The 25,470-nt window shown below is 42.7% G+C and overlaps 2 protein-coding genes across 4 annotated transcripts in view; one reads left to right on the forward strand and one right to left on the reverse strand.

The window, feature by feature from the left end:
* The window catches only part of LONP2 (lon peptidase 2, peroxisomal), a 115,055-nt gene extending 113,661 nt beyond the window's left edge, over nucleotides 1-1,394 (forward strand). The window contains exon 17 of the mRNA XM_024925812.3: nucleotides 1,275-1,394. Coding sequence (XP_024781580.1) covers nucleotides 1,275-1,394 — 120 coding nt within the window. The remainder of the gene's footprint in view (nucleotides 1-1,274) is intronic.
* Nucleotides 323-24,655, reverse strand: SIAH1 (siah E3 ubiquitin protein ligase 1). Of its 3 annotated transcripts, none has more exons than XM_034940115.3 (2): nucleotides 24,427-24,655; nucleotides 323-2,228 (listed from the first exon to the last, which is right to left on the reverse strand). In XM_034940115.3, exon 2 carries the CDS (start codon nucleotides 2,224-2,226, stop codon nucleotides 1,378-1,380), a length of 849 nt encoding a protein of 282 aa, XP_034796006.1. In that variant the 5' UTR covers nucleotides 2,227-2,228; nucleotides 24,427-24,655; the 3' UTR covers nucleotides 323-1,377. The 3 variants fall into 3 exon arrangements, with proteins under 3 accessions (XP_034796006.1, XP_034796007.1, XP_003819851.1); XM_034940116.3 differs by lacking the exon at nucleotides 24,427-24,655 and adding an exon at nucleotides 23,999-24,101; XM_003819803.5 differs by lacking the exon at nucleotides 24,427-24,655 and adding an exon at nucleotides 5,177-15,774.
* Between the last annotated feature and the right edge of the window lie 815 nt (nucleotides 24,656-25,470).

The following is a 25,470-nucleotide window of genomic DNA, read 5'->3' on the forward strand; positions in this document are numbered from 1 at the left end:
AGAACCAAGGCTCTTAGCCACTAGGCTATGAAATAGTGAATTTATTATATCATTGTGCTTTTTTAAAGAGGTGAAAAGTGGTCAGCATTTTAGTCATTCTCCTGACAGTTGTAAGAATCAAAATGTGGGCAAGAGGGGCAGGGCATGGGAAAGACTAATCCAGAGGCCATATACCCAGTTATTTGCTGTGATTTAGAGTATAAGTCTACCACACTTAAAAATGACAACACACAGCTTTCTGCTATATAATTAAAGTATGGAATGAAACAGGAAAATAACTTTGGATTTTATCAAACTTAGAGCTAAAGCAGACACAGTAAGATTTTTTTAATTTGCCAGATATTCTTTTAATGAGAATTATAAAAGACCAAAAACATTTTTTGCAAACTGCCTTCTTAAACAAATGATTTGCTTTTAATTACAAATACTGTGCATGACGATGCCTTCTTCTGCAAAACCAATAAATACAAGAACAAATTTTAAAACATGTGATTTGTCCAAGATATTTGAAAAAGGAAACAAAAGCCTGATTTGCAGTATTTATAAAAATCAATTTATTCTCTAACCTTTCAAAGATTAAGCTCAAAGGTGTGACTCATCTGTAGAAGACAGAAAGAGAGCACCTTATAGATGCTTTAAATAGCTTTTGATCATTTTTCCGATGTCACCTTTACTTTCTGAAACTCATGGCTTCACAAAATAGCTGATTTTAAAATATTTCTAATGAACTGATTAATGGGGGAAAAGAAAATATTGAACACGTTATAAATTTTTTACCATAAACAAATATGCATATCAAAAGATACTAACTTTAAAATGGTACAAAAAAAGGAAAAACCTGAATTACAGAAAAGTCAAATTTATTTAATGAAAAACTAAAATTAATAAAAATTAGCAAATACACACACACAAAAAAAGCACACAGCAGCACTATGTATTGACTCACAAAGGGAAAAGCAGTGGCCCATGACCACTCAAGATGGCTTGTCAGTTAAAGGAAAAAAACCCAAACACGCACACACCCACGCACGCACACACTCCCACGCAAAAACAAACTATTTTTCAACAATACAATCAATCTACAACAAACACAAAACTCAGAATTATTTTACAATGCTTCCTTTCTTAATACAAAAGATGCCCATCTTGGGTGTATATACATATATTTTTTCAGTGGTTTACTGTTGACTTATTTTTAAATATATTAGTGTTACTACATGCAACTGTTTCCTGTATTTAACAGCCTTTCTTTTTATTTACCTTCATGTGTCTAGCTTCCACCTACCAAAAGAGTTTTAGGTTGGCAGACAGATGGGTGCCTTATTTTCTGTGAAACTGAAGTTTTAAACACTGGCCAGAAAATGTTTGATTGCCATTTCAACACATGGAAATAGTTACATTGATGCCTAAATTGCCATTTTCTGCAAAAAGCTGTGCAATGCTGGTGTCAAAGACTAGACAGTCGCTATTCATAATGGCTGTTGCAATTCCTTCATGAATAGATCGAGGAGTCGCTTCCCAAGTCAATCGTCGCCTATGACCATTTAGCTCAAGTCGGTAAGCAAAATTTTCAGCTTGCTTGCGTGTTCCTATCAGCTGTACGATTGCGAAGAACTGCTGGTGACCATCGTATTTTTCCTGTTTCTCTAAGACTAACATGAAGTGAAAGCCAAAACAGGACTGCATCATCACCCAGTCAACAGCACCAGGAAGATTAATGTCTGTAGCAAGGAAAACTATATCCTCTCCCTGTAGGGTTGTAATGGACTTATGCTGATGCATCAGATGGGGCATTACAGCATCCAGAGAGCCTTGCCATTTACAGGAAGCACCAGGGCACGGACAGGAATAAGGCCTAAACTCACAGAGCTCTTCATGGTCTGCTTTTTCTGTGTGTGGCAGAGTTATTTCACATCCAGAAGAGGCATATTTACAGGGGAAAAGTACTGAATTAGCCACTTTCTCCATAGCCAAGTTGCGAATGGATCCCAAAGGGCCCCGGCAAGTTGGACAACATGTGAGCTTTGGGCGACAGTTGCTACAAACAAGATGGCCACTCTGACATTGAAGAATGGGTGGTAACACATAGTCAAAGCAGACTGGACACTCAAAAAGACTCGCCAAGTCATTGTTGGATGCAGTTGTGCCAGTCAGGGCAGGCACCCTCTGGGATGGTGGACACTTCGAGGTACCGGTAGGTAATGCTGTAGCAGTCTGACGGCTCATTTCTGAAATAAATACATAAGGAGGCAGGAGAAAAATAATTATAACCATGACTTACTTTATAAATAATGTTTACATGCCATAAGTCCTTTTAAAGTTTCATACAAAATTTACTGAGCAAAAGAGGAAGAAAAATAGGATTAAAAAAGTAAGATATTAAAAAAATAAAATTACACTGAATGTGCACTTTATTAGGATCTGTACACTGGATAAGCTCTCTTTTCAAAATGTTCCGGAAAACATTTGGAACTCCCTTAATCGTCTTTGGATAGACTACATGGAATAATAAATGCTAAAATAGAAAATGGACCATAAGCAACTAAAGAAACTATACAAGGAACTGAAGTTTAATCGAATCCGTTTTGCTAGGACTCTCCCTGAGGCTCCCTTACTCTATTTCTTTCTAATTTGGAGTCAGCTGTTGATAGGTACAGGGAGTTACAGGTGAACTCCTGTATAAAATCGGCACTCTGTATCCACACGGTCTGCATCCGAGGACTTCACCAGCCATGGATTGAAAATATTCAGAAAAATTTATAAAGAATACAAAATTTTTAAAATACAGTCTATAACAACTATTTACATATTGTTTACATTGTATTAAGTAATCCAGAGATCACTTAAATTATACAGGAGAATATGCACATACAAATATGACACCATTTTCTATCAGGGACTTGAGCATCCTCAGGTTTTGGTATGGAGAAGGGGGTCCTAGAACTAATCCGAGGATACCGCGGATTGAATGTAGTTCCAATGCCAAAGAATCAGAGTATCACCTTCCATTAACTCTTCTTAATGGTAAGCAATTATCTACTCTAGAGGTGTATTTTGGAAATGAGGGGAAGGGTCACAAGGGGAAAGGTCTGCTGCCATCCCATTATCCATCTCTATCTAATTAAGTCTTCCCCCCAAATTATCACCAGCCAGGTATTAATCTTATTTCCTACTGATCAGTGCCCACCTCAAGAGTGAGGGGATGTACTCGCTAGTGAAGGTGGCGAAAATACAAAAATAAAAACACAACAAAGGTGAAGTGAGGCATGGGAGAAATGGAGGGCCATCTCAAAACTTTTTAGTGTGGTAGAGAAAGTATATCTTTCTGTTCTACTTTCAATCCACAATATGTGTCAGACATAATGAACAAAGGAGGACAGTCAGGAAGAGACAATGAAAAAGGAAAGAATAAAGATGATAGCACGGCAGAGATATATGCCATACTGGGGGTGGGGGATGGAGTCAACAGGTGAAGAACCCCTTGCAGCCTAGGGTTCTCCAGCGTTGCTGAAAACATTCATCAGCAGAGTAATAAACATTATTTAACAGGTAAATATCATCTGGAAGAAATAATCGACAATGTAACTAGTCAGGCTGAGTCAAAGATAAAACAAGCAACTTTTCCCAGGAAGCTACCTGGGCTGGAAAATGGCAGGCCACTATTTGTCTTGGGGGTGAAAAGAAAGATCAGTCAATGTCCTAAGACTGCACTCCTAGTAACTCTACTAAGCCATAATCTTTTTTTTTTTTTTTTTTTTTGAGATGGAGTTTTGCTCGTTGCCCAGGCTGGAGTGCAATGGCGCGATCTCGGCTCACTGCAACCTCTGCCTCCCAGGTTCAAGCAATTCTCCTGCCTCAGCCTCCCAAGTAGCTGGGATTACAGGGGCCCGCCACCATGCCCGACTAATTTTTGTATTTTTAGTAGAGACGGGGTTTCACCATGGCTGGTCTCTAACTCCTGACCTCGTGATCCACCCGCCTCGGCCTCCCAAAGTGCTGGGATTACAGGCATGAGCCACTGCGCCCGGCCACTAATCCATATTACAAAATTAAAGCCTCAAAATTAATGTTTTATCTCAATTATAGTCATTCTGTTGCAAGGAACTTTTAAGAAGCAATGTTGGTTACCAATGTGACCAAATAAATGCAACTTGGGTTTAGATTACCCAAGTGGTTACCAACTGATAGCTTAAATGAGGGCTGAGGGTGACGGAAAAAATAAAGATTAATTCCACGTCACTAAAGGGATATTTTAAAGTTCAAGAGGCAACAAAAGTGACAATTCCATCGTAATGTGTCTCATCATATGGACTCAGAACATGAATCAACTCTCAATCTGAAGCCCAGTGTGACCCAGGTATTCTGTCCCCTGACAAAGGACTATAAGGGAGCTCTCCTGTAATCCAGTTTCCCTCTCAGTAGATTCTTTGTACATATGACATCCATTTTATGTCACTTGTAAAACAGTGGGCTCGGCACTGCCAAAACACCCTGGCTGTATGCTGTATGCCTACTGCATGGTCCAGTTTACTTCAGTAAGCAGCGTAACAATTACAAAGTGGTTCCTTGGGCAAAAAACAGTCTAGTCAACCAATGCCTTTCAAATTACTAAATCAAACCAAAGAATCACATCCAAGGGCAGTAAACTCAGTTTATATTTAACACAATATAGCTACGGACCAAGCAAAACACTGTTCTTCACAATTTCTTGACCTAGCAATAGTTATACATTTATCAACAGTTCGGGCTCACATTACAATATATCTTTGCCATTTTCCAAACACTACAGAAAGCACATTTTAACTCCTATTCAAAGTGTGAAAAAGAAGCGAAATGTGAACGGTATTTCTTGGGAACGGAGGTATATACAGGACAGCAACTGCTAAAGCCTCTCAAAGCTCCAAGGGTGGAACCCAGCTCCATCTTGAAACAGAAAAGGAATCCCAACCACACAGGCGCCCTGCAGTAGGAACCAAGGACAGCCCTGCAAGAAGTCATGACGTAACCTGAAGTTTGATTTAAACAGAAAAAAGCACAGCAGCCCAAATGAAACATGACTGAGAACCTCGGAAACGGCTCGATTCTGCTGCAGCCATTTCCTAAGCCAGGCAGGTTCCACTGACTAATACCGTTCAAGTTTCACAGCCTCAGCAAACCATCCTCTTAATGTCAATACCTTTTCTCTTCCTTGTCCTGGCCGCTGGTAAACATGTGAACAAGACTCCCCTCCAGGAGTACAGAGAAGGTGGAGTAGCCTTTCCCGTCATGAGAAGTCAGGCCATGCATTGCGTTTCCCCCAAGAAGTAAAGGAACAGGCCCCTCCTGGGCTCTTTCTGCTCCTAAGCACAGAAGACCCAAATTCGCGTCTGAGGTCAGGATCCAAATACCATTTACTTCTCAGAAGCACCAGTTACAGAGGTGGAGAAAGGAAGCTTTTCCATCCCCAGGAGGCAACCACACCTCCCTGTGAGCTCAAATTCGACTGCATCTCCAAAAATGGGAGCCACAGCTGCGCTGTCCTCCAATGTGCCCTAAGCTTTCGTCTGTCTCCCAAGTTTGTTTTCTCCAGATTCACTGGGTAGGCTCCTGCCCAGCTCCGGTGGAGGCCACGGATGCAGGGGGCGACGCGCTGGCTGAGAAAGAAGTGCGCTCCCTGAGCCAGCTCAAGGGTTACTGCAGGAGCCTGCCCGCCGGGAGAGCCATTTGGAGCCTCGGCCGGGGCTGGGCCTGCGTTGGGAACGCCTACTCCAACCCGGGGCGCCAGGGCCAGTTCAGGGCGCGCGGCGCACAGGGCGGTGCCCGTCTTGCTCGCGCCAAGGGTGGGGCCGTACCCGCAAGCCCCGCCCCCCAGCCAAAGGCCGGGGGCGTGGGGGAGCCCCCGCCACCCCGCCGTTGACCCCATCCCACCCCAGCGACATCGAACCTTCCTCAGCATTTCCACCAGTTTAAAATTAGGTGGAACTATGCTGTTTTCGGTAGGTCAGAACAGTCGAATATCGGCAGTTTCCTATGGTTTCGATCTAAGAGCTACAGCGTATCTGGGAAATGCGTGGCCACACTGGCGCTACGCTCCAGGTTTATAGTGCGAACTCTAAATTTTTAGAGTGAAAACATTCTCCCTAATTCATTCAACAGCTATTTACCGGGCATCAACTACCATATTTCCTCAATTCTAGCTCACTTCATTTCTACTCCTATCGGCACTATATTTTAAACTCTCCTTACCCACTGTGAAAAGACTTTGCAGGAAAAGTAGTAAGCACACTTCTGCCACATTAAACTCCTACTTAAACCTCCTAAGAGATTATACTCTCTTCCCACTCTGGGAAAGCCATCTTAAATGGCCTCATTAAACGCAGAGTAGCTTGTTTTGTTTTTAAACAAGCACTACCCTTGCCCCAATAAAGTCCTGCGCCTCAGATTTGCATTGCATCAGCTAGTGCGTGCAGAGGTTTAACCTGTCATTACATCATGCTTAGGACAGCCTCAAAATGCAGCAAGAGTTGGCAGTGAGGAGTGAACCCAATGCAAGGAATTGCAGATTACCCACTTTCAGCAGGAAATTTTAACTCTAACCACTTCCTCACTCTATTAAGTGTGTTCAATCACCTCAACCTCGTTTTACAATACAGGCTACACAAAACAGCATTAGGAAAAGAAATATAATTGAAAATAGACACAGTCAGCCCCACAACTACTTTTTTTCCTTTTTTTTGAGACAGGGTCTCACTCTGTTGCCCAGGTCTGAGTGCAGTGGCACAATCTCCACTCACCGCAGCCTCGGTCTTCTGGGCTCGAGCAATCCTCCCACCTCAATCTCCCCAGTAGCTAAGACCACAGGCTGGCACCACCACTCTCGTTAATTTTCTTTGCATTTTTTGTAAAGATAGGGAGTCCCCATGTTGCCCAGGCTGGTCTCGAACTCCTGGGCTAAAGCCATCAGCCTGCCTTGGCCTCCCAAAGTGCTGAGCCACTGTGCCCAGTCTGTATTTTTATTTTCTAATATTTTTTCATTCGACAGGTCTTAAATTTCCCTAGAGAAGAAAATTTCATATATTTTAGAGAAACTCTTCCAAACAGAACCAAAATGTATACAACATAAAGATGACTGATTATTTCTCAAGCAAAAGATATTTCACTGTTTACCAAACTCCAAAAGATCTGTACAGAGCCTTACAGCACACTCTGAAAACCACTGATCTATGGACAGGCCCCTCTACTTAATTAAGTCAGAAAAGTGGAAGCATTCTAGAGTCATCTACACTTGGATTCAGACCCCGGCTCCACCAGTTGTTGAGCTGTAAAACTGGACTGCTTCCAGCCTCAACTGGCTTTTGTCTAGATTGAGATGGGTAATTTATGTGTATCATGGATGGTACATATTCCAGAACATTTAAGTTTTCAGCTGAGACCTGATTTAATTGCCAAGTCATCAATTAGTCCGAGACCCAGAATTTGTAGATTCCAAGAAACACACTCCAAAAGATGCCTTAACCTTGCAAAGGTGATCAAACATGTCTGCCAAGAATCAACCACCATTTAATTTTTAGCACAATAAACCTTAATTCTCAACTAGGTAGAATATTTACACTAGTTTTACAAAAAGCTGAAAAGTTCACAGAAGTACCTTAAGACAAGCCCATAGAATCCAAAACTGGCAAAAATCCAAAACTTAGCAAGAATGCACTATTACCTACACTTTCTAAAGCCTGCGTCCCAAGCCCAGTTTGGTATATAGTTTAAGTGGATGTCAATCTAAACAAAAACATTTTAGAATCAGCCTTTAATGTTGTCTTAGTAATTTCAGAGCATTCAGCCATTGCTTTACCACCTTAGCATACTTAACAGTAGAAAGATAAACTTTTATTCTCAATTCCACGTGGTAATCTTTGTTTCCTTTTATAAATTACTTATAAAAGTTTAAAATGGAGAAATGTAGTCAGATATGGGAAAAAAATCATAATATATTGTAAATGAAGTTACAAATAGAACACAGACGTGAGGGACGGGGTGAGAAATCAAGAGGGCTACAACATCAGACCAATGAATCAGTTACCTATATGAGGATACTGGTGATTTTTAGCTGTATTTTCTCCAAAGGGGACAATAAACTGCTTTATAAAGATTAGTCTGATTAACAACTGTGAAAACAGTCAAAATGAGCAAAAAGTAAAACATGTTTATTCTTAATTTAGTAAAAAACAACAACAACAAAAAACAGCTGGGCGTGGTGGCTCACGCCTGTAATCCCAGCACTTTGGGAAGCCAAGGCAGGTGGATCACCTGAGGTCAGGAGTTCAAGACCATCCTGGCCAACATAGTGATACTTTGTCTCTACTAAGTAAATACAAAAATTAGCCGGGCATGGTGGCGTGTGCCTGTAATCCCAGCTACTTGGGAGGCTGAGGCAGAAGAATCACTTGAACCTGGGAGGCGGAGGCTGCAGTGAGCCAAGATCGACTTGAATCCAGGAGGCGGAGGCTGCAGTGAGCCAAGATCGTGCCACTGCATGCACTCCAGCCTGGGCGACAGAGCAAGATTCCATCTCAAAAAAAAAGAAAGGGTAGGATGCAATTATCACTACCCCATCTCTAGTAAAACAAAAATTATTCTCAGAAACAATAAAATATAAAATAAAATTATAGGTATCAGATTACAAATTTGCTCTTTCCATTAGAAATCTTAATTAAATAAAACTCCTCCATTCAAAACACTTAAGGCTTTTCTTGTTCCCAGAATGCCTTTAGGTTAAAAGGGTATTTTCCAAACTCATTTGACATTGTGGCAGGTATTATGTAGAAAATGTTTTACGTTAAAATGTTAATTAAACATTGCTTCTATTTGAAGACTTACTTGCTTCTTACACAATGACAAAATCAAGGCAAGTCTCTTAAAAATTCAACAAGTTAAAATGCCAAAAGTTGAAAAATCAAACACTGTTATAAGGACAATAAATTAAACAATCTATAGCTTCCAGAACTGTAGCAAAGCAATAAAATGATTTCTTAAAAATTGTATGTTTTTCCTAAAACCTCCATTTTTCCTGAAGATAATTCTGAAAACTTTGCAGCTACAGAAGAAGTTACACTGAGTAGGTATAGAAAGATTGATTATTGGAGATGAGGGAAACCCAGGAAAGCTGCTGTCAACAGAAGACAAAGAGGAAAGGCAAATCCTGACTTAAATGTGTTCAAAGCAAAATACAACACTTGCTAAGTCACTTTATTTTGAGGCTTCCACCCAAGCTAAAGATTAGATATACATGGGGTTTGGTGGCTCATACCTGTAATCCCAGCACTTTGGGAGGCTGAGGTGGGAGGATCACTTGAGCCCAAGAGTTTGAGACAAGCCTAGGCAATATACTGAGACCTCATCTCCACAAAAAAAATACAAAAAAATTAGCTGGGTGTGGTGGCATCCGCTGTAGAGCCAGCTATTTGGGAGGCTGCGGTGGGAGGCTCATCTGAGCCTGGGATGTAAAGGCTGCAATGAGCTATGTCTGCGCAACAGAGTGAGACCCTGTCTGGGAAAGAATAAATAACGTGTAAGATCCCCCTAAAACAATGCAAGCCCTTCAACATGCCAATAGTAAAACTTTCCCTTTCCCACTAGGCACAATAAAGATTGTACTAAGCTCCTAAGTGCCAGGTAGACTCAATGGTTTACGTATGTTCTCATTTAACCTTTCCAATGACCAAAGTTAGACATTTATCTCCACCTTACTTAAGAAAATAGATTTCGGCTGGGCGCGGTGGCTCGTGCCTGTAATCCCAGCACTTTGGGAGGCTGAGGTGGGCGGATCATGAGGTCAGGTTATCGAGACCACAGTGAAACCCCGTCTCTACTAAAAATACAAAAAATTAGCCAGGCGCGGTGGCGGGCGCCTGTAGTCCCAGCTATTTGGGAGACTGAGGCAGGAGAATGGCGTGAATCCGGGAAGCGGAGCTCGAAGTGAGCCCAGATCACGACACTGTCCTCCAGCCTGGGCGACAGAGCAAGACTCCATCTCAAAAAAAAAAAAAAAACAGATTTCAAGGACAGGCATGGTGACTCACACCTGTAATCCCAACAACTTTGGGAAGCCAAGGCTGGTGGGATCGCTTGAGGTCAGGAGTTTGAGATCAGCCTGGCCAACGTGGTAAAAAGTTGTCTCTACTAAAAATACAAAAATTAGCTGGGTGTGGTAGCAGGTGCCTGTAATCCCAGGTACTACGGAAGCTGAGGCATAAGAATCGCTTGAACCCGGGAGGGGGAGGTTGCAGTGAGCCAAGATCCTGCCATTGCACTCCAGTCTGGCCAACAAGAGTGAAATTCCATCTCAAAAAAAAAAAAAAAAAGTAAGAGCAAGCTGGCACATGCCTGTAGTCTCAGCTACTCAAGAGGCTGAAGAGGGAGGATCACGTGAGCCCAAGAGTTCATGGCTGTACTGCACCATGATTGTGTCTGTGAATAGCTACTGCACTCCAGCCTGGGCAATATAGTGCCTTGAAATTAATACGAGCACAGCCAGATGTTTTGTTGTCTCTAATCTCATCTTCTTTTGAATAACCCTAAAAAACAGTATGTATGTTCTCCTTACTTACCCTGGTATGGAATATTTAATTTGGCATTCAAAACATCTTTTCCATATTTACAAAAATGTGTCAAGAAAATAAACTTCCTAAAGTCTTTAAATTAAACCTTTACTTTCCATCAAAGTGATAGAATCACATATTCTAAGTCTGCCATTAAATCATTAGATATGAAATCAAAGCAAAGTAAGTATCATGGAGAGGAAAGAGCAGAGAAGAGCAACAGAACCAGGCAGAGGGCCAAACAGGCTTTTTCAACTTTTTATTTCATACCACACATTACTAAAATTTTTAAATAACCTTAAAACTTTTTAGCAACACTTGAAATTAAAATTATTGAAACATCAGTCTTGATTACAAACTAATCTGCAATATAACCAAGTCTCAGTGTCTATATAAAAGCATTCAAATACTATTTACCTAGTTATCTGAATACAGCCATTTACTACCTTATGTTTTATATTCTCTCAGGATACAAAATTCTCACATTCCAGTGCAAGCTTGCTCTTTTACTCCATCTTGGCATTTAAGCTGTGCTTTTTAAAACCTTACTTATAAAATTCATGGTACCTAGTTCTACACTCTACCATATAATTCATTCAACTTCACATTACATCTGACAAATCTGGTAGGTAAGTATGTATACACACACAGAGAGAGAAAAAAAAATTTTACAGCAGATCAAAATTAGCAGTAATCTATATTTGGGATACTAAACTAAGCATAAAAGAGCATATTGCTAGGAAGACTAAAGAAATTAAAGAAACAGGGTAAAAAGTCACATTAGTGAGTCTGATATATTTTGATTGATGGCTCTTTACTAGTAAAATAGAAAAAAGTAATGGAATTTATAGGAAAGAAATGCCATCTTTTAAAAAATCATGGAGCCTTATTAAAATTCAATTATATTCAGCTGAAATAGTTACAATCTATGTTGACATAAGCAGTACCACCTGAAACTCCAGGCAAACCATTTTAGTTATTTCAACTAAGGATGTAACAGAAGAATTAACCTATATTAATTTCCCTCAAACTAAGATTCTGTTCACAAGGAGTTCACATTTCTCTAAAAATTTAATATTTTACTTTCATGTTTTTAATAGTCTAAAAAACAGTATCGACACATTCTGAATCATCTGAATACACCTGTTAGCCATGTAATTAAATGCCTCTATTCATATTTATGGCCACACTGGCTCTAAGTTGGTCCTATTTTCTCTACGCAAGCTAAAGAGAAAAGCTGAGGTCGATCTAATAACATAAATAATTCATTTGTGTGAAGCAAAGCCTAAATGCCATCATGGTTTCCACTAAAGCACCTGTATGTCAGTGAAAAAATTAAGATTTCATACGACCACATGATACAGGGCAATTAAGGTATGCTTAACTCAAAAAGAACCTGCCCGGTAACAGTCAATTTCATAACCGTAAGTCAATCCCATAAGTGCAGTTTTAAGACTAAAATTCAGCCTGACAGTATCCAATATTTTAGTGAATCAGTAATTTGAATTTCAATGGTTCTGTGGTTTTGTTTGTATTTAAATTGCAAGTTTTGAACTGTCAGCAACACCTGACAGAGTTGACGGATCACTGGGCTCCTGCCTAATAAACTCTGTTCACCGACTTCACATACTCTTGGTTTTCCTATCTCAGTCACTCCTCAGCTTCCTTTTATTCCTGCTCTTCTCCCCAAATTATTGAAATTGTAGCTGCCTATAAATTACTGTAATCTCTTCCAAACCAGTCTCTCTGTTTCCATCCTTGTCTCCCACCCTTACACCCTAAGATGTTCTTTTCTTATGCACACTGGTACTTTGGTGATCTCATTCAGTCTCCTAGTTTTAAATTCCATCAACATGCTAAGGATTTCAAAATTTTCATCTCCAGCCCAGATTTTAAAAATAAACACAACGCTCCAGATTTGTCTGAAACCCCAGATTTGTAAATCCAATTGCCCCTTCAGGGGGATGGCCAAAGAGAAACTCCTTGTCACCTCCCAAAGTCTCTCCACTCAGAGTCTTCCTTTTTTCAATTAATAGAGACTCCATCCTTCCAGTGACTCAGGTCAAGCGCCTTCGAGTCAGCCTTGATTCTTCTCTTTCACAACATACATCTACAACAGTCAGGAAATCTTATTATACCTCCCTTCAAAATGTATTCAGAATCCAACCATTCCTCCCTACCTCTACCACTACCATCTAGTCCAAGCCACCAGTATCTCTCATCTGGATTACCGCAATATCCTCCCAACCAGTCTCATTGTTCCCAGCTATGTCTCCCACCCTCACCACCTAATATGTTCTGAGCACAGCAATTAGATTAATTAATCCAGCTCCGTTTTATATCAGATGACATAAATCTCTGCTCTACACCCTCCACTGGCTACCCATGTTAGAGTAAAAGCTGAAATCCTAAAAATATCCCACAAGGGGCCATTATGTATAAGGATACAATATGGTGCTGTGTTCCCATTACTCTCTGACTTCATCTCCTACTTTGTTCCCCTTTACTCACTGCACTGACTTCCTTGTTCAATGGCAATGCTAGGTTGCTCCTTTGGGCCTGTGTCTTAAAATACTTTTCTCCTGAATATCCATGTGGCTAACTCCCTAACTTTCAAATCTTTACTTGTTACATTCAATGACACTCACTCAGACCCTCTATTTAAAATAGCAAGCGGCACCCTGCCCACTGCCCCTCTGTGTACTCCTAAATCTTTGGCCCATCTCACGCCTCCTACTCTTTTCCCAGCAAAGAATGTATTATCTTCTAACAGACTACATTATTCACTTATTATTTTTTATTTGTTGTTATAGGCGCCCCTGTCCTCAATTGGAAGGTAGGATTTTTGTCTGGCTCAATTATGTATCCCAAAAACTTAATACAGTGCCTGGCACATAGTACAGACTCCAATAAATATTTTTTGGATGAATAAATAAATCAGAAAACAAGAACTTTGGACTTTCAGGCAGCAACATCCAAAGTCAGAAAGCAACAGAACAATGCTTTTAAAATTCTCAAAGAAAATTATGCCCTAGAATTCTATACCCAACTATCTCGAAAGTGTTGAGGGCAGAATGATGATGCAAAGTTTCAAAATACTACCTCCCCTGGATATGTTCTTAGGAAGCTCCTGGAAGATAAGCTCTTCAAACACAAGGGAAATAACCAAGAAAAAGAACGGGGTTACAATAAACAGAAGACTGCATCTAGGAGAAAGGTAAAGAAACTACTGAAGATAATGACAACTTTATGCTAGAAGAGGGCAACTGAAGGCATCCAAACAACCTGATGGAACATTTAGACAAGCGGCAAGGAATGTGAGGTAGCATTAGCAGTAAGCACAGAAGAAAACAAAGCCAAAATAGGAAGGAAGAAAAAAGGTATTACCTACAAAAAATAAAAACTAAAAAATGCAGAGAAAGAAGTAATCAGTTTATTACATGGCTCAAACTGAATAACTTTGACAGTCAGGATAAGCAAATAAAAAACTGCAGTGTTACTAACTAAATTAGGAATGTAGGAATGAGAAGGGTATGCACATGTGATGGGGGCAAGAAGAGTTAAAGTCACAAACGGAAATCAACAAAGAAAGCCAAAAACTGAAATCTAGAAACAATAGAGGCGTGTTATTTAAAGACAAAGATAAATGCAAAAATAATCAGCTAAAAGAGGTCAAAGTGGTGGCTGAGGCAAGATAATTACTTGAACCCGGGCACGGAGGTTGCAGTGAGCCAAGATGGTGCCACTGAACTCCAGCTAGGGCGACACAGTGAGATTCTAAAGAGTCTATCCTCTAATGTTGGCAAAGGAGTGAGTGTGTATGGATGCCTGTTTGTAATAGTAAACTGAAAACAGCCCTATCCTAAGAAAGTGGTTAAATTATGGTCCACACAACAGAATACTGTGTGCTGCCTTCTTTAAATAAAATGGACTCATACATCAGACTTACTAACGTGTAAGAATCAACTGTTTAAACGGGGTGGGGGGAGAGAGGCGAGGAGCAGTGGCTCATGCCTGTAATGCCAGCAACTTTGGGAGGCTGAGACAGGTGGATCACTTGAGGTCAGGAGTTGGAGACCAGCCTGGCCAACATGGTGAAACTGTTTCTACTAAAAATACAAAAATTATCCAGGCATGGTGGTGGGCACCTGTAATCCCAGCTACTAGGGAGGCTGAGGCAAGAGAATTGCTTGAACGCAGGAGTTGGAGGGTATAGTGAGATGAGATCAGGCCAACTGCACTCTAGCCCGGGCGACAGAGTGAGACTCCGTCTCAAAAAAAAAAAAAAAAAAAAAATTGGGGGGAGAAAAAAAGCTACAGAATATACAGATTACAATTTCATTTAGGTTAAAAGAAAAAAATAGGTAAGTATAATAGATATGCACATTGATGTATATATTTTCATGTATGTATGCATGTATGTAGCATGTAATGAAACAGAAAAGAAACTGGAAGGACATCCAAACTGCAGAATGTAGTTTAATGGTTTAAGATGCAGGATCAGACAAAGGGAGAGCAAGCCTGGAATTAGAAACCAGAGAGAGATGGGACCACTGAACTACAGGCACACAAAGCATCAAGAACTCCAAGAAACAGAGACTGTAGGCACAAATTCCATCGTTTGAAATTACAGTACACAGTTCAAACATATATAGTTCTTAGAGATGATAATCATGAGAACTACTACAAGAATTTAAGTCAGATCAAAGAAACTAACTTTAAAATATCTTTGGCTGAGTAAAACAAAAAAATGTGAAGCACACCCAGACTACACCAAAATGTCTATGATGGTTACTTTTAAGTAATCAGATTACAAATAATAGTTTGGGGGTGAGGAGGGATTTCGGTATCTCTCCAATGTTTCATAAAATTATTGGCAATAAAAAATATTACACTTAAAAATTTTAATGCACATTTTATCATATCTCCACATTTTCTGTTAATGAATTGCTAGTAACTTCTACAGAACATCAAATACACAATTCAAGAGCTGATTTTCTCCTTGCTTTCACTTTTTTCTTAAAATTCCTCAAATAGATGGATACTTACAGGAAACTTAAAACCAGCCTATTCACAAAAAGCTACATATTTTGTAGACATTTTATCTTCTACTATAAAAAAAATCTTATTTATTTTTTCTTGAGACAGAGTCTCGCTCTGTCGCCCAGGCTGGAGTGCAGTGGTGCAATCTCAGCTCACTGCAACCTCCACCTCCCAGGTTCAACCAATTCTCCCGTCTCAGCCTCCCAAGTAGCTGGGATTACTGGCGCCCGGCACTACACCCGGCTGAAAATATCTTAAACATTTTAAAAGTTAACAAAATTTATGATAGCCCCCCTCCCCTCACAAACTCAAAAGAATACAGTCTGCAAAAATTAACTAACGTCTGTATAGACAAGATATCCGAAGTTGTTCTAATAAAGCTAAATCAGGGCCCTTGATAAGTTTTTAAAAGTAAAGCTACCTTCCCCAAAAAGCCTGAGTTCTGGCCAAATTCAAAAGGGCAAAATTTAATGTGAAGTACAAAGGAAGGAAACCAGGAAGAAGTTTTTAACAGGGAGAGGATTACTTCATTTTGTCAAATAAATTATTGAAGTAATCTTTCCAAGGTAGAGTCTTTGCAGAGAAGCTAGTACACACTTATATTTACTGTATCAACCATCACTAGACCAAGGTGGTCGATGTGACACTAATAAATAACTATACCAAGTACGCTAAAATATTTTCTACAAAATTCAAGACTGGCATTAAACTCCTTAAGAAAATATTTCTCACTGGCAAGATCTGTTTTATAAATATAATTAGTTCTCCAAAGGTTTTTCTCTTTCTAGTTTATTCCATGTGCCCAGACTCCCTGTTCAAAACAAAAACGAATAAGCAAAAAAAAAAAACAAAACAAAACAAAAAAAACAAGTCAGTTCAAACATGACTGGGCAACCACAAACCTAATGGAAGGTTTCTGCCAGCTTTATTCTGGTCATATCTTGTCTGTAACATTAAACCTAAAGTTCTGGAAGACTTTTTTTTTTTTTTTTGAGACAGAGTCTTGCTCTGTTGCCCAGGCTGGGTGCAGTGGCACCATCTCGGCTCACTGCAACCTACACCTCCCGGGTTAAGTGATTCTCCTGCCTCAGCCTCCGAGTAGCTGGAATTACAGGGGGATGACACCATGCCCAGCTAATTTTTTTATTTTTAGTAGAGACAAGGACAGGGCTTCACCATGTTGGCCAGGCTAGTCTTGAACTCCTGACCTCAAGTGATCCACCAGCCTCGGCCTCCCCAAAGTGCTGGGATTACAGGCGTGAGCCGCCACGCTGAGCCTCCTGAAGATTTAAGGAAAAAAAAATCATTCTAGAAATACTGGTCAGAAAGTATTTGAGATGGTCAGGGAAAAGAATAAGACTTAAAAAACAAAAGAAGGGCCAGGCGTGGCAGCTCACACCTGTAATCCCAACAATCTGGGAGGCCGAGGCGGCAGGATTGCTAAAGCCTTTGAGTTTGAGACCAGCCTGGACAACATAGTGAGATCTCGTCTCTAATAAAAATAAAAATTATAATAAAATAAAATAAGAAGTACTGGGACACATGGCTATTCAGCTGGTAACTTTGTCATGGATAAGCAAATAATACTCCTTAATCACACAAAAAAACATAATGTTGAGTGAAAGAAGCCAAACAGAAATGAAAGAGTACAGGCCGGGCGCAGTGGCTCACGCCTGTAATCCTAGCACTTTGGGAGGCCAAGGCAGGCGGATCACCTGAGGTTGGGAATTCAAGACCAGCCTGACCAACATGGAGAAACCCCATCTCTACTAAAAACAAAAAAAATTAGCCGAGTGTGGTGGTGCATGCCTGTAATCCCAGCTACTCGAGAGGCTGAGGCAGGAGAATCGCTTGAACCCGGGAGGTGGAGGTTGCCGTGAGCCAAGACTGTGCCATTGCACTCCAGCCTGGGCAACAAGAGTGAAACTTTGTCTCAAAACAACAACAACAACAACAAAAGAATGAAAGAGTACAAACTCTACTGTTCCATTCACATAAGGCACAAAATTAGGCAAAATAAATCTATGGTGTAAAAAGTCAAGAGGTGGTTTCCTGTGAAGGGGGCGGCTCCTTGTTTCTTCGATCTGGGAGGTGGTTACAATAGCGTTCCCTTTGTGAAAATGTCAAGCTGTACACATGATTTGAGCACTTTTTCCATATGTATTTAGGCTAAATGTCAACAAAATAGTTTACATTTAGAAAATAAAAGTCCTAATATTGCTCTAGGTATTCTCCTAGAATCTCCTTGAACAACAGCCAGATGCTAATATCAGCTAACACTTCACAGCATCTCTCCTCTCTTTCCCTCTGCACAGTTCTTCGACCTGTCTCTCTCTACTACCCATTTGCTCCAGCAACACTCCTCAGGTCCTAGAGCAGTCCAAATTCATCCCTACTTCATGGGGCCTTTATCTGGCTGCATCTTCCATCTAAGATGTACTCCTTCCCCCTTCAAAGGGCTAGCTCCTTATCCTTGGACACCAGGTCTCCCTTCCACCCCACTGGTCTCTTCAGCACTTTGACTCCTTTACAGTACACTTCACAATTTGTAATTCTGTTTCTTTCTTTCCTCACTAGAAGGTAAGTGGTAATATTTAGAGAAGTAACTTACTCAACAACTAATCTTTTTACAACACTTGCTGTGTTAGGCAATGTGCTTTTAGATGCAAAGTAGGCAGTGTCTCTGCTCTCATGGAACTTAAAGTCACAAACACAACTAATAAGTGATAGAGCCAAGAGACACATCCAGATCTGACTCTTAAGGGCTTGTCCTCTTAGCCACTTAATTATACTGACACTCTAGCATTAGGACATGGGGGCTGGGGGGGCGAGGGGAAGGCAGGGAACAGCAATATACTTAATAACTGTTCATGTACTAATAGAACTAAGGCTTAGAGAGGTTCAGTAATCTACCCGAAGTAGCACAAATAGACATTTCAGAGGCTAAATACAATCATGACCAAAGGCACAGAGATGCTAAAGCAGTGTTCAAGGAACAAAAGAACCCAGTTGGCCTAGGTAGGCAAAGGGGAAACACAGGCAATAAGGCTAGAGAAGTTTGTAAGAAACACTATGCCTTGGTAAAAACAAAACACAACGAAAACGCTAGAAGAGTTTAATAAGGACAGTGTGGAGTCAGTCACTCAATAACTTTTTACTGAGCACCACCTATGTTCCAGAAAGAGTCCTAAACTCTTGAGACACAAGGATGACCAAGTCGTCATAGAGATTACAGTCTATCTGGGGAGGCGTACAACTAAAGAAAAATTATAATTCAGGAGGATATGTTACAGTGGGACCGAGCAGAGTGCTATGGGAACACAGAGATGACATCCAATTCAATGTGCAGAGTTCACAAAGAGCTTCTCAGCTAGTGATGTCCAGGCTGAGATAATAGAGCTTAATAGGATGAGAGGGGCTTGCAAGTAAAGTCCAAAATGGCAGGCGAGTAACAAGAGAGGCCAGCTCAGGAGAGGCTATGTACTTACGAACCATATCAAGAACTTAGAACTTTACACTGAAAGCCTTTTAAGTCAGGTTCACCTATTAGAAAGCTCACTTAAACTGCAGTAGGAAAACTGACTGTAAGGCTGGAGACCAAAAGGAGACCTCTTAAAGGCAGAAGGAAATGAATGTAAATGTGAAGAAGAGAGGCAATGCCAGCTTTGAGATAGAGAACAGAAAAAATATCTGCAAAAGACGTATCTAAAAAAGAACTGTTATCCAAAATATGCAAACCTGGCCGAACACGGTGGCTCACGCCTGTAATCCCAGCACTTTGGGAGGCTGAGGCACGCAGATCACTTGAGGCCAGGAGTTCACCAGGCTGGCCAACATGGCGAAACCCCGTCTCTACTAAAAATACAAAAATTAGCCGAGCACGGTGCGCTCGTTCCTCTAATCTCAGCTACTCAGGAGCTACTCAGCAGGCTGAGCACGAGAACAACTGCTTGAGCCTGGGAGGCGGAGGTTGCAGTTAGCTGAGATGGCGCCACCGCACTCCAGTCTGGACAAGAGTAAGACTCTGTCTCCAAAAAAACAAACAAACAAACAAACAAAAAACAAAAACTCACCAATAACAAAACAACCCAACCTAAAAAAAAGAGTCAAAAAGACCTTAACTAACTCCCCACCAAAGAGATATACAGATAACAACTAGCATATGAAATGATGCTCCACATCACATGTCATCACGGAAATGCAAATTTAAAACAGTAAGATACCACTACAGGCCAGGCGCAGTGGCTCACGCCTGTAATCCCACCACTTTGGGAGGCCGAGGTGGGCGAATCACTTGAGGTCAGGAGTTCGAGACTGACCTGGCCAGCATTGCAAAACCCCGTCTCTACTAAAAGTAAAAAGAAAAATTAGCCGGGCGTGGTGGTGTACGCCTCTAATCCCAGCTACTCGGGAGGCTGAGGCAGGAGAAATCACTTGAACCTGGGATGTGGAGGTTGCAATGAGCCGAGATCACGCCATTGCACTCCAGCCTGGGCGACAGAGTGAGACTCCGTCTCAAAAAAAAAAAAAAAAAAAAAAAGAACGGCTAAAATCCAGAACAGTGTGGTAGCTCCAAATCCGGCCGAGGATACAGAGCAACAGGAACCCTCATTCATTGCTTGTAGGAATGCAAAATGGTACAGCCAATCTGGAAGACAGTTTGGCAATTTCTTACAAAACTAAAGATACTCTTCACTTTGGGAGGCTAAGACAGGCAGATCACCTGAGGTCAGGAGATCAAGACCAGCCTGGCCGACATGTTGAAACCCTGCCTCTACTAAAAATCCAAAAATTAGCTGGGCGTCATGGCAGGCGCCTGCAATCCCAGCTACTCAGGAGACTGAGGCACGAGAATCACTTGAACCCAGGAGGTGGAAGTTGCAGTGAGCTGAGACTGTGCCACTGTACTCCACCCCAGGGCACAGAGTGAGACTCTGTCTCAAAAAAAACAGCAGCAAAACAACTAAACTCTTACTATCTGATCCAGCAATCCCATTCCTTGGCATTTACCCAAAGGAGTTACAAACTCATGGCCACACAAAAACCTGCAAATGGACGTTTACAGCAGCTTTATTCAGAATTGCCAAGACTTGGAAGCCAACCAAGACATCCTTCAGTAGGTGAATGGATAAACCAACTGTGGTACATCTAGACAACAGATTATTATGCAGCCCTAAAGAAATGAATTACCAAGCCATAAAGACGTGGAGGAAACCTAAATGCATATTACTAAGTGAAAGAAGCCAATGTGAAAAGGCTACATATTTTAAAAGCCCAGCTACACATATGACATTCTGGAAAAGGCAAAACTATGGAGACAATAAAAGAAAGAAGATAAGTGGTTGGGGGTGTGGGGACAAACAGGTGGAGGTCAGAGGATTTCTAGGGTGGTGAAAGCATTCATGTATGTCATTATGTATGTGTCTAAACCCATAAAATGTACGCCACTATAATCTTTGGGTAATAATGGTGTGTCAATGTAGGTTCCTCAATTGTAACAAACGTACCACTTTGGCGGGGAATGTTGATAATGGAGGAGGTTACACGTGTGGGGGCAGGCGCTACACGCGAAATCTCTTGTCTCTTCTACTCAATTTGCTATGAACCTAATGCTGCTCTAAAAAATAAAGTCAATTAAAAAAATCTGCATAAGGGGATATATGGGTCTACATCTCAGCAGGCAAAAAGATTGGAGGCCAGGCACAGCAGCTCATACCTGTAATCTCAGCACTTTGGGAGTCCGAGGTGGGCGGATTACTTGAGCCCAGGAGTTTGTGACCAGCCTAGGCAAGATGGCGAGACCTGACCTGGTCTCTACAAAATAACTTTTTAAAAAATTAGCCCAGTGTGATGGCACATGCTCCTAGTCCCAGCCACTTATGAGGCTAAGGTGGGGGGAACCTTTGAGCCCAGGAGTTGGAGGCCACAATAAGCTATGACATCACCACTGCACTCCAGCCTGGGCAACAGAGCAAGACTCTATCTTAAAAAAAAATAAAAATAAAAATAAAGATCTGAATGTCATTAGAATACGCACAGTAGTAGGTGAGTAAACAAATACCTACTGAGCACTAGGTACTGAGGATATATATTAAAAACACAATTCTTGCCCGTATGCAGCAGATATTGTAGTAACTATAGCCACGGGAACTAAATCATTTAAAGTGCATTAGAAATCCTGCTATTTTGAAGAATACTATTAAGGATACTTATTGTAAAAAGGAAAATTTCCTTTTTTGGCGGGGGGATGGAAGGTTCTGGGGATTTCATATAGATTTTGTTGAAAGAGAGGGCTGTACAAAAAATATCTAGATTTTAATATTTCACAAGGCGAATATGGAAATTCCACAAAATTCTGTTAATAAATCTCTTTAAACAAAGAACCTCCAATCTTTAAAAATTTTGTAAATCAACTGCTTAAAAATACAATTTAAGCAGTCACCTAAAACTCTGTAAATTACTAAACTTTGTTACCCTAGTTATGTAAGATGTTTTCAAAACACCATACTCACTGAAAATCCTATTTGTTATGCTATGTCATTACTGACATAGCTAGATAATTCCTTCATAACTCCAATTTAACCTAATTATGCTTTTTAATTACAGATATTAAGAAAGAATATTTCTCTACAGCAATTTCGTAAGAACTTCCCGAAGCTTAGAGGGAATAGATTAATATTTAACAGATGTAAAATGCATTAACATTGTTTCTGAATTTGTACTTTGTGGAATACTTATCCTGAAAAGTTATCAGTTTCACATCTATTATACGTATTTCAGTTTAAAATATTAAATGTTAGTAAATTATGTTGGAAAGATGCCAATAACGAAAAAAAAACTGTTTGGCATAAACTTTGGGGAACAAATTCTGGATATAATCACAACTAACCATCCAAGATTACAGAAATCTGTATCTTTATTTAAATTTTCAGAATGAAACACTACACAACCAATTTGTGTAATCTACTTTGAGTCTCAAGATCTACCAGTCTAAAGTCCTCCTAACAACTAATTAAAATCCTCTCCACCATAATTTGAGCCAACAACTCCCAGATAAAATTACCAGACCATTACATTTGCCACCACACTACATTCTGCTCTTCAGTAACTTCCAAAAGTGATGGTAACACCATAGATACACACTCAAGTATTCACTGTCCCACTTTTCTAAGTTGGTTAACTCAAGTCCTTGAAAGTGAACTGATCAATAAATCTAAACTAGCTAAGAGAAGACCTCATTTTAATCAATTTGATTTTTTTTAATCACAAAGATATAGCCATTCAAATCCCCGGCCACAGCAATTTCCAAAATGCCACCATCTCAGAAAGTCTGTTAATTTATCATACAAATCTCCTTGTCCTTTTTAACAACAAAATGCATTGAAAGAAAAAACCCAGCACTAAAGATCTGTGACCTGATTTCACAAATTCTGGTCTATGCACTTTCATCATACCAACACATCATGCCAAGAAAACCCGTAAGTTTAGCTATTAAACAACAGTCTTAACAGTAAGCATTTGTTGAGAACTTAGTATTGGCCTGCCACTGCTTTCAGTCCACCTATTGTCATCTCATCAATTCTCAACACGGCTTGAGGTAGATACTGTCGTTACACCCATTTTGCAGATAAGGAAAGCGAAGCACAGAGAAGTATCTGCCCAAGGTCACAAACCGGTGGAGCAGGATTTGACCCAAAGCAGACAGTCGGACTTCACAGCCCGTGCTCTCAACATCCAACTGCTGAAGAGTTTAACAATTTACCCTTGACAGCCGCTATAAGCAAAGGTAAATGCTCAACTGCTAGGAAGGGACAGGACAGTCAGAACACCGTCCCATATCCAGTATCCATGTCTCTGTTTGTTCATGGCCTCTATGACTTTGGCAAAAGAGGTACACACAATCTGATTTTCCGAACACCCAAGCTGGACTTTTCTGAATGTCCGAGCAAACAAATTATGTATCTTTCCAGGAACGGGCAGACAGCGAAAACGAACCTACGCATCGGAGTGGCCCAAGTTATTCACTTTAAGTTATAAATTTGGGAGAGTTAAGAAAGGACCCCAAACTACCCGGCAAATGAACCCTAGGAAATGCCAGGTTTATAATAAGCTAGAGCTTCCCCGGCACGCCGTTCACGCGCTCTCCTCTCTAACGACATAAACAAGGGAGGAGGCTGCATTCTTCCCACTGCACAATGAAGCCTCCGGCCGAAGCGGCAGGAAGAGCGCAGCCCCGTCCCGGACGGCTCCAGCCGGGGGTCGGGGGCAGAGCGCGGAGGCCGAGGCCCGCCGAGCGGCGCGGTGCGGCCCGGGCCTCCGGGCGCCGCGGGGAGGAGGGGGAGGGAGGGCAGGGCCCCGGCAGCTGCCCGCACTCAGCTGACCTCCGCCATGTTGGCCGCACACCCCGGGACCCTCCACAACAAAGGCCGGCACGAGGGCGCGGGGCGCGCCGGGCGCCACCCCCGGCCGGGCCCGCCTCCCGGGCGCGCGGGGGCCGGGCCGCCGCCGAGGCCCTTCCCCCGCCCTCGGCCCGGCCGCGCGGGGCCGACCCCCGCCGCCACCCCGCCGGGCCCGGGGCTCCAGGGGCGGGGGCGAGCCGGCTTGCGAAGGCTGAGGGCAGGGGAGGGGCGGGGGGCGGCGCTCGACCGGGCGGCCCGACTCCGGCCGAGACAAAGGCGCCGCCGCGCCGACTACTGCCCGCGCCCCGGCCGGGCCGCCCTTCCCGCCCTCCGCCATTACCGGGCCTGGGCGCCCGCCTGTCGGAGAGCCCCTCGCCGCCGGCTCCTCCCTCAGGCCGGGCCCCACTTACCTGTGGGCGGAGAGCGCGCCTCGGACCCCGGTCCTGGCACCAACGCGCTCCGTCGCCAACCCCCGCCACCGCGGGCAGCGCCACCGCCTCTTCCCGGCGCCGAGACCGACGGGACACCCTAGGCCGCCGCCGCCTCTCGAGAGCGCGCCCCGCAACGGCCGCCCCGGCTCCCCCCTGACCGCCGCCGCCGCCGCCGTTTCGCGCGTCCTCGAGCCCGCCGCGCGCCCCCGCTAAATACCACACACTGCGGCGGCGGCCATGAGGAGGCGCGTCCCCGCGCGCTGGGAGCCTGGGGGGGCGGGGCTTTCGCGGGCGCGCAGGCGCACAGGCGTTGGCGCGGCCGGCGGCGGCCTCCGCGGGCGTAGCTGTGCGGGTCTCCAAAGGCGGCAGTAGGTGCGGGGGCTACTCGGCTACCGTTGCTGCGCCCGTGCACCGCGCATTCAACAGATCCTGGCACGTGGCGCTCTGGCCCGCGAGAAGCTAGCGCTTGCCCGTCGGCTCAGGGCGGCTCCTCCCGCGGCGCTTTGTTCCGGGGCCGCGTGACCCCCCCGGCTCCGGCCGGAGGGGTCGCCCAGCGGGATGCGAGCCCCAGGCTGGCCGCCGCCGCGGCCTTGTGCCCTCCCCCTTGTTTTGTCTGCTGATTTAGCCCAGCGCCTCCACGGATCCTTCCCAACTCCACTCAGTCCCAAAGAAAAAGCGGCTGCCCTGCCCGCCGACCGGGACCTCACCCCTAAAGAGAGTCCCAGCCTCTCCCGAGGTTGAGCCGCTCCTCAGCAACAGCGGGACGAGCTTCAAAAGCTTGTTTCAGCTGAAAAGTGGGTAATGGGGAAGCACGCCTTTTCCTGTGTCCATGCTCATCTGGAAAGTCCCTAATTAGGAACTCTGCATTCCACTTCTTGAAATAATAAAAGGAAAACATCACTTGCAATTCTTTGATGGGTGCTATGAGCAGAAGCAAGCATCTGAGACATTTACAAGCCCTAACTGGAATTCCATGTAAGATCTATTAAAATGGTATTCCGGCCGGACGCGGTGGCTCACGCC

This window comes from Pan paniscus, chromosome 18, assembly GCF_029289425.2.
Source record: "Pan paniscus chromosome 18, NHGRI_mPanPan1-v2.0_pri, whole genome shotgun sequence".
Lineage (NCBI taxonomy): Eukaryota > Metazoa > Chordata > Mammalia > Primates > Hominidae > Pan > Pan paniscus.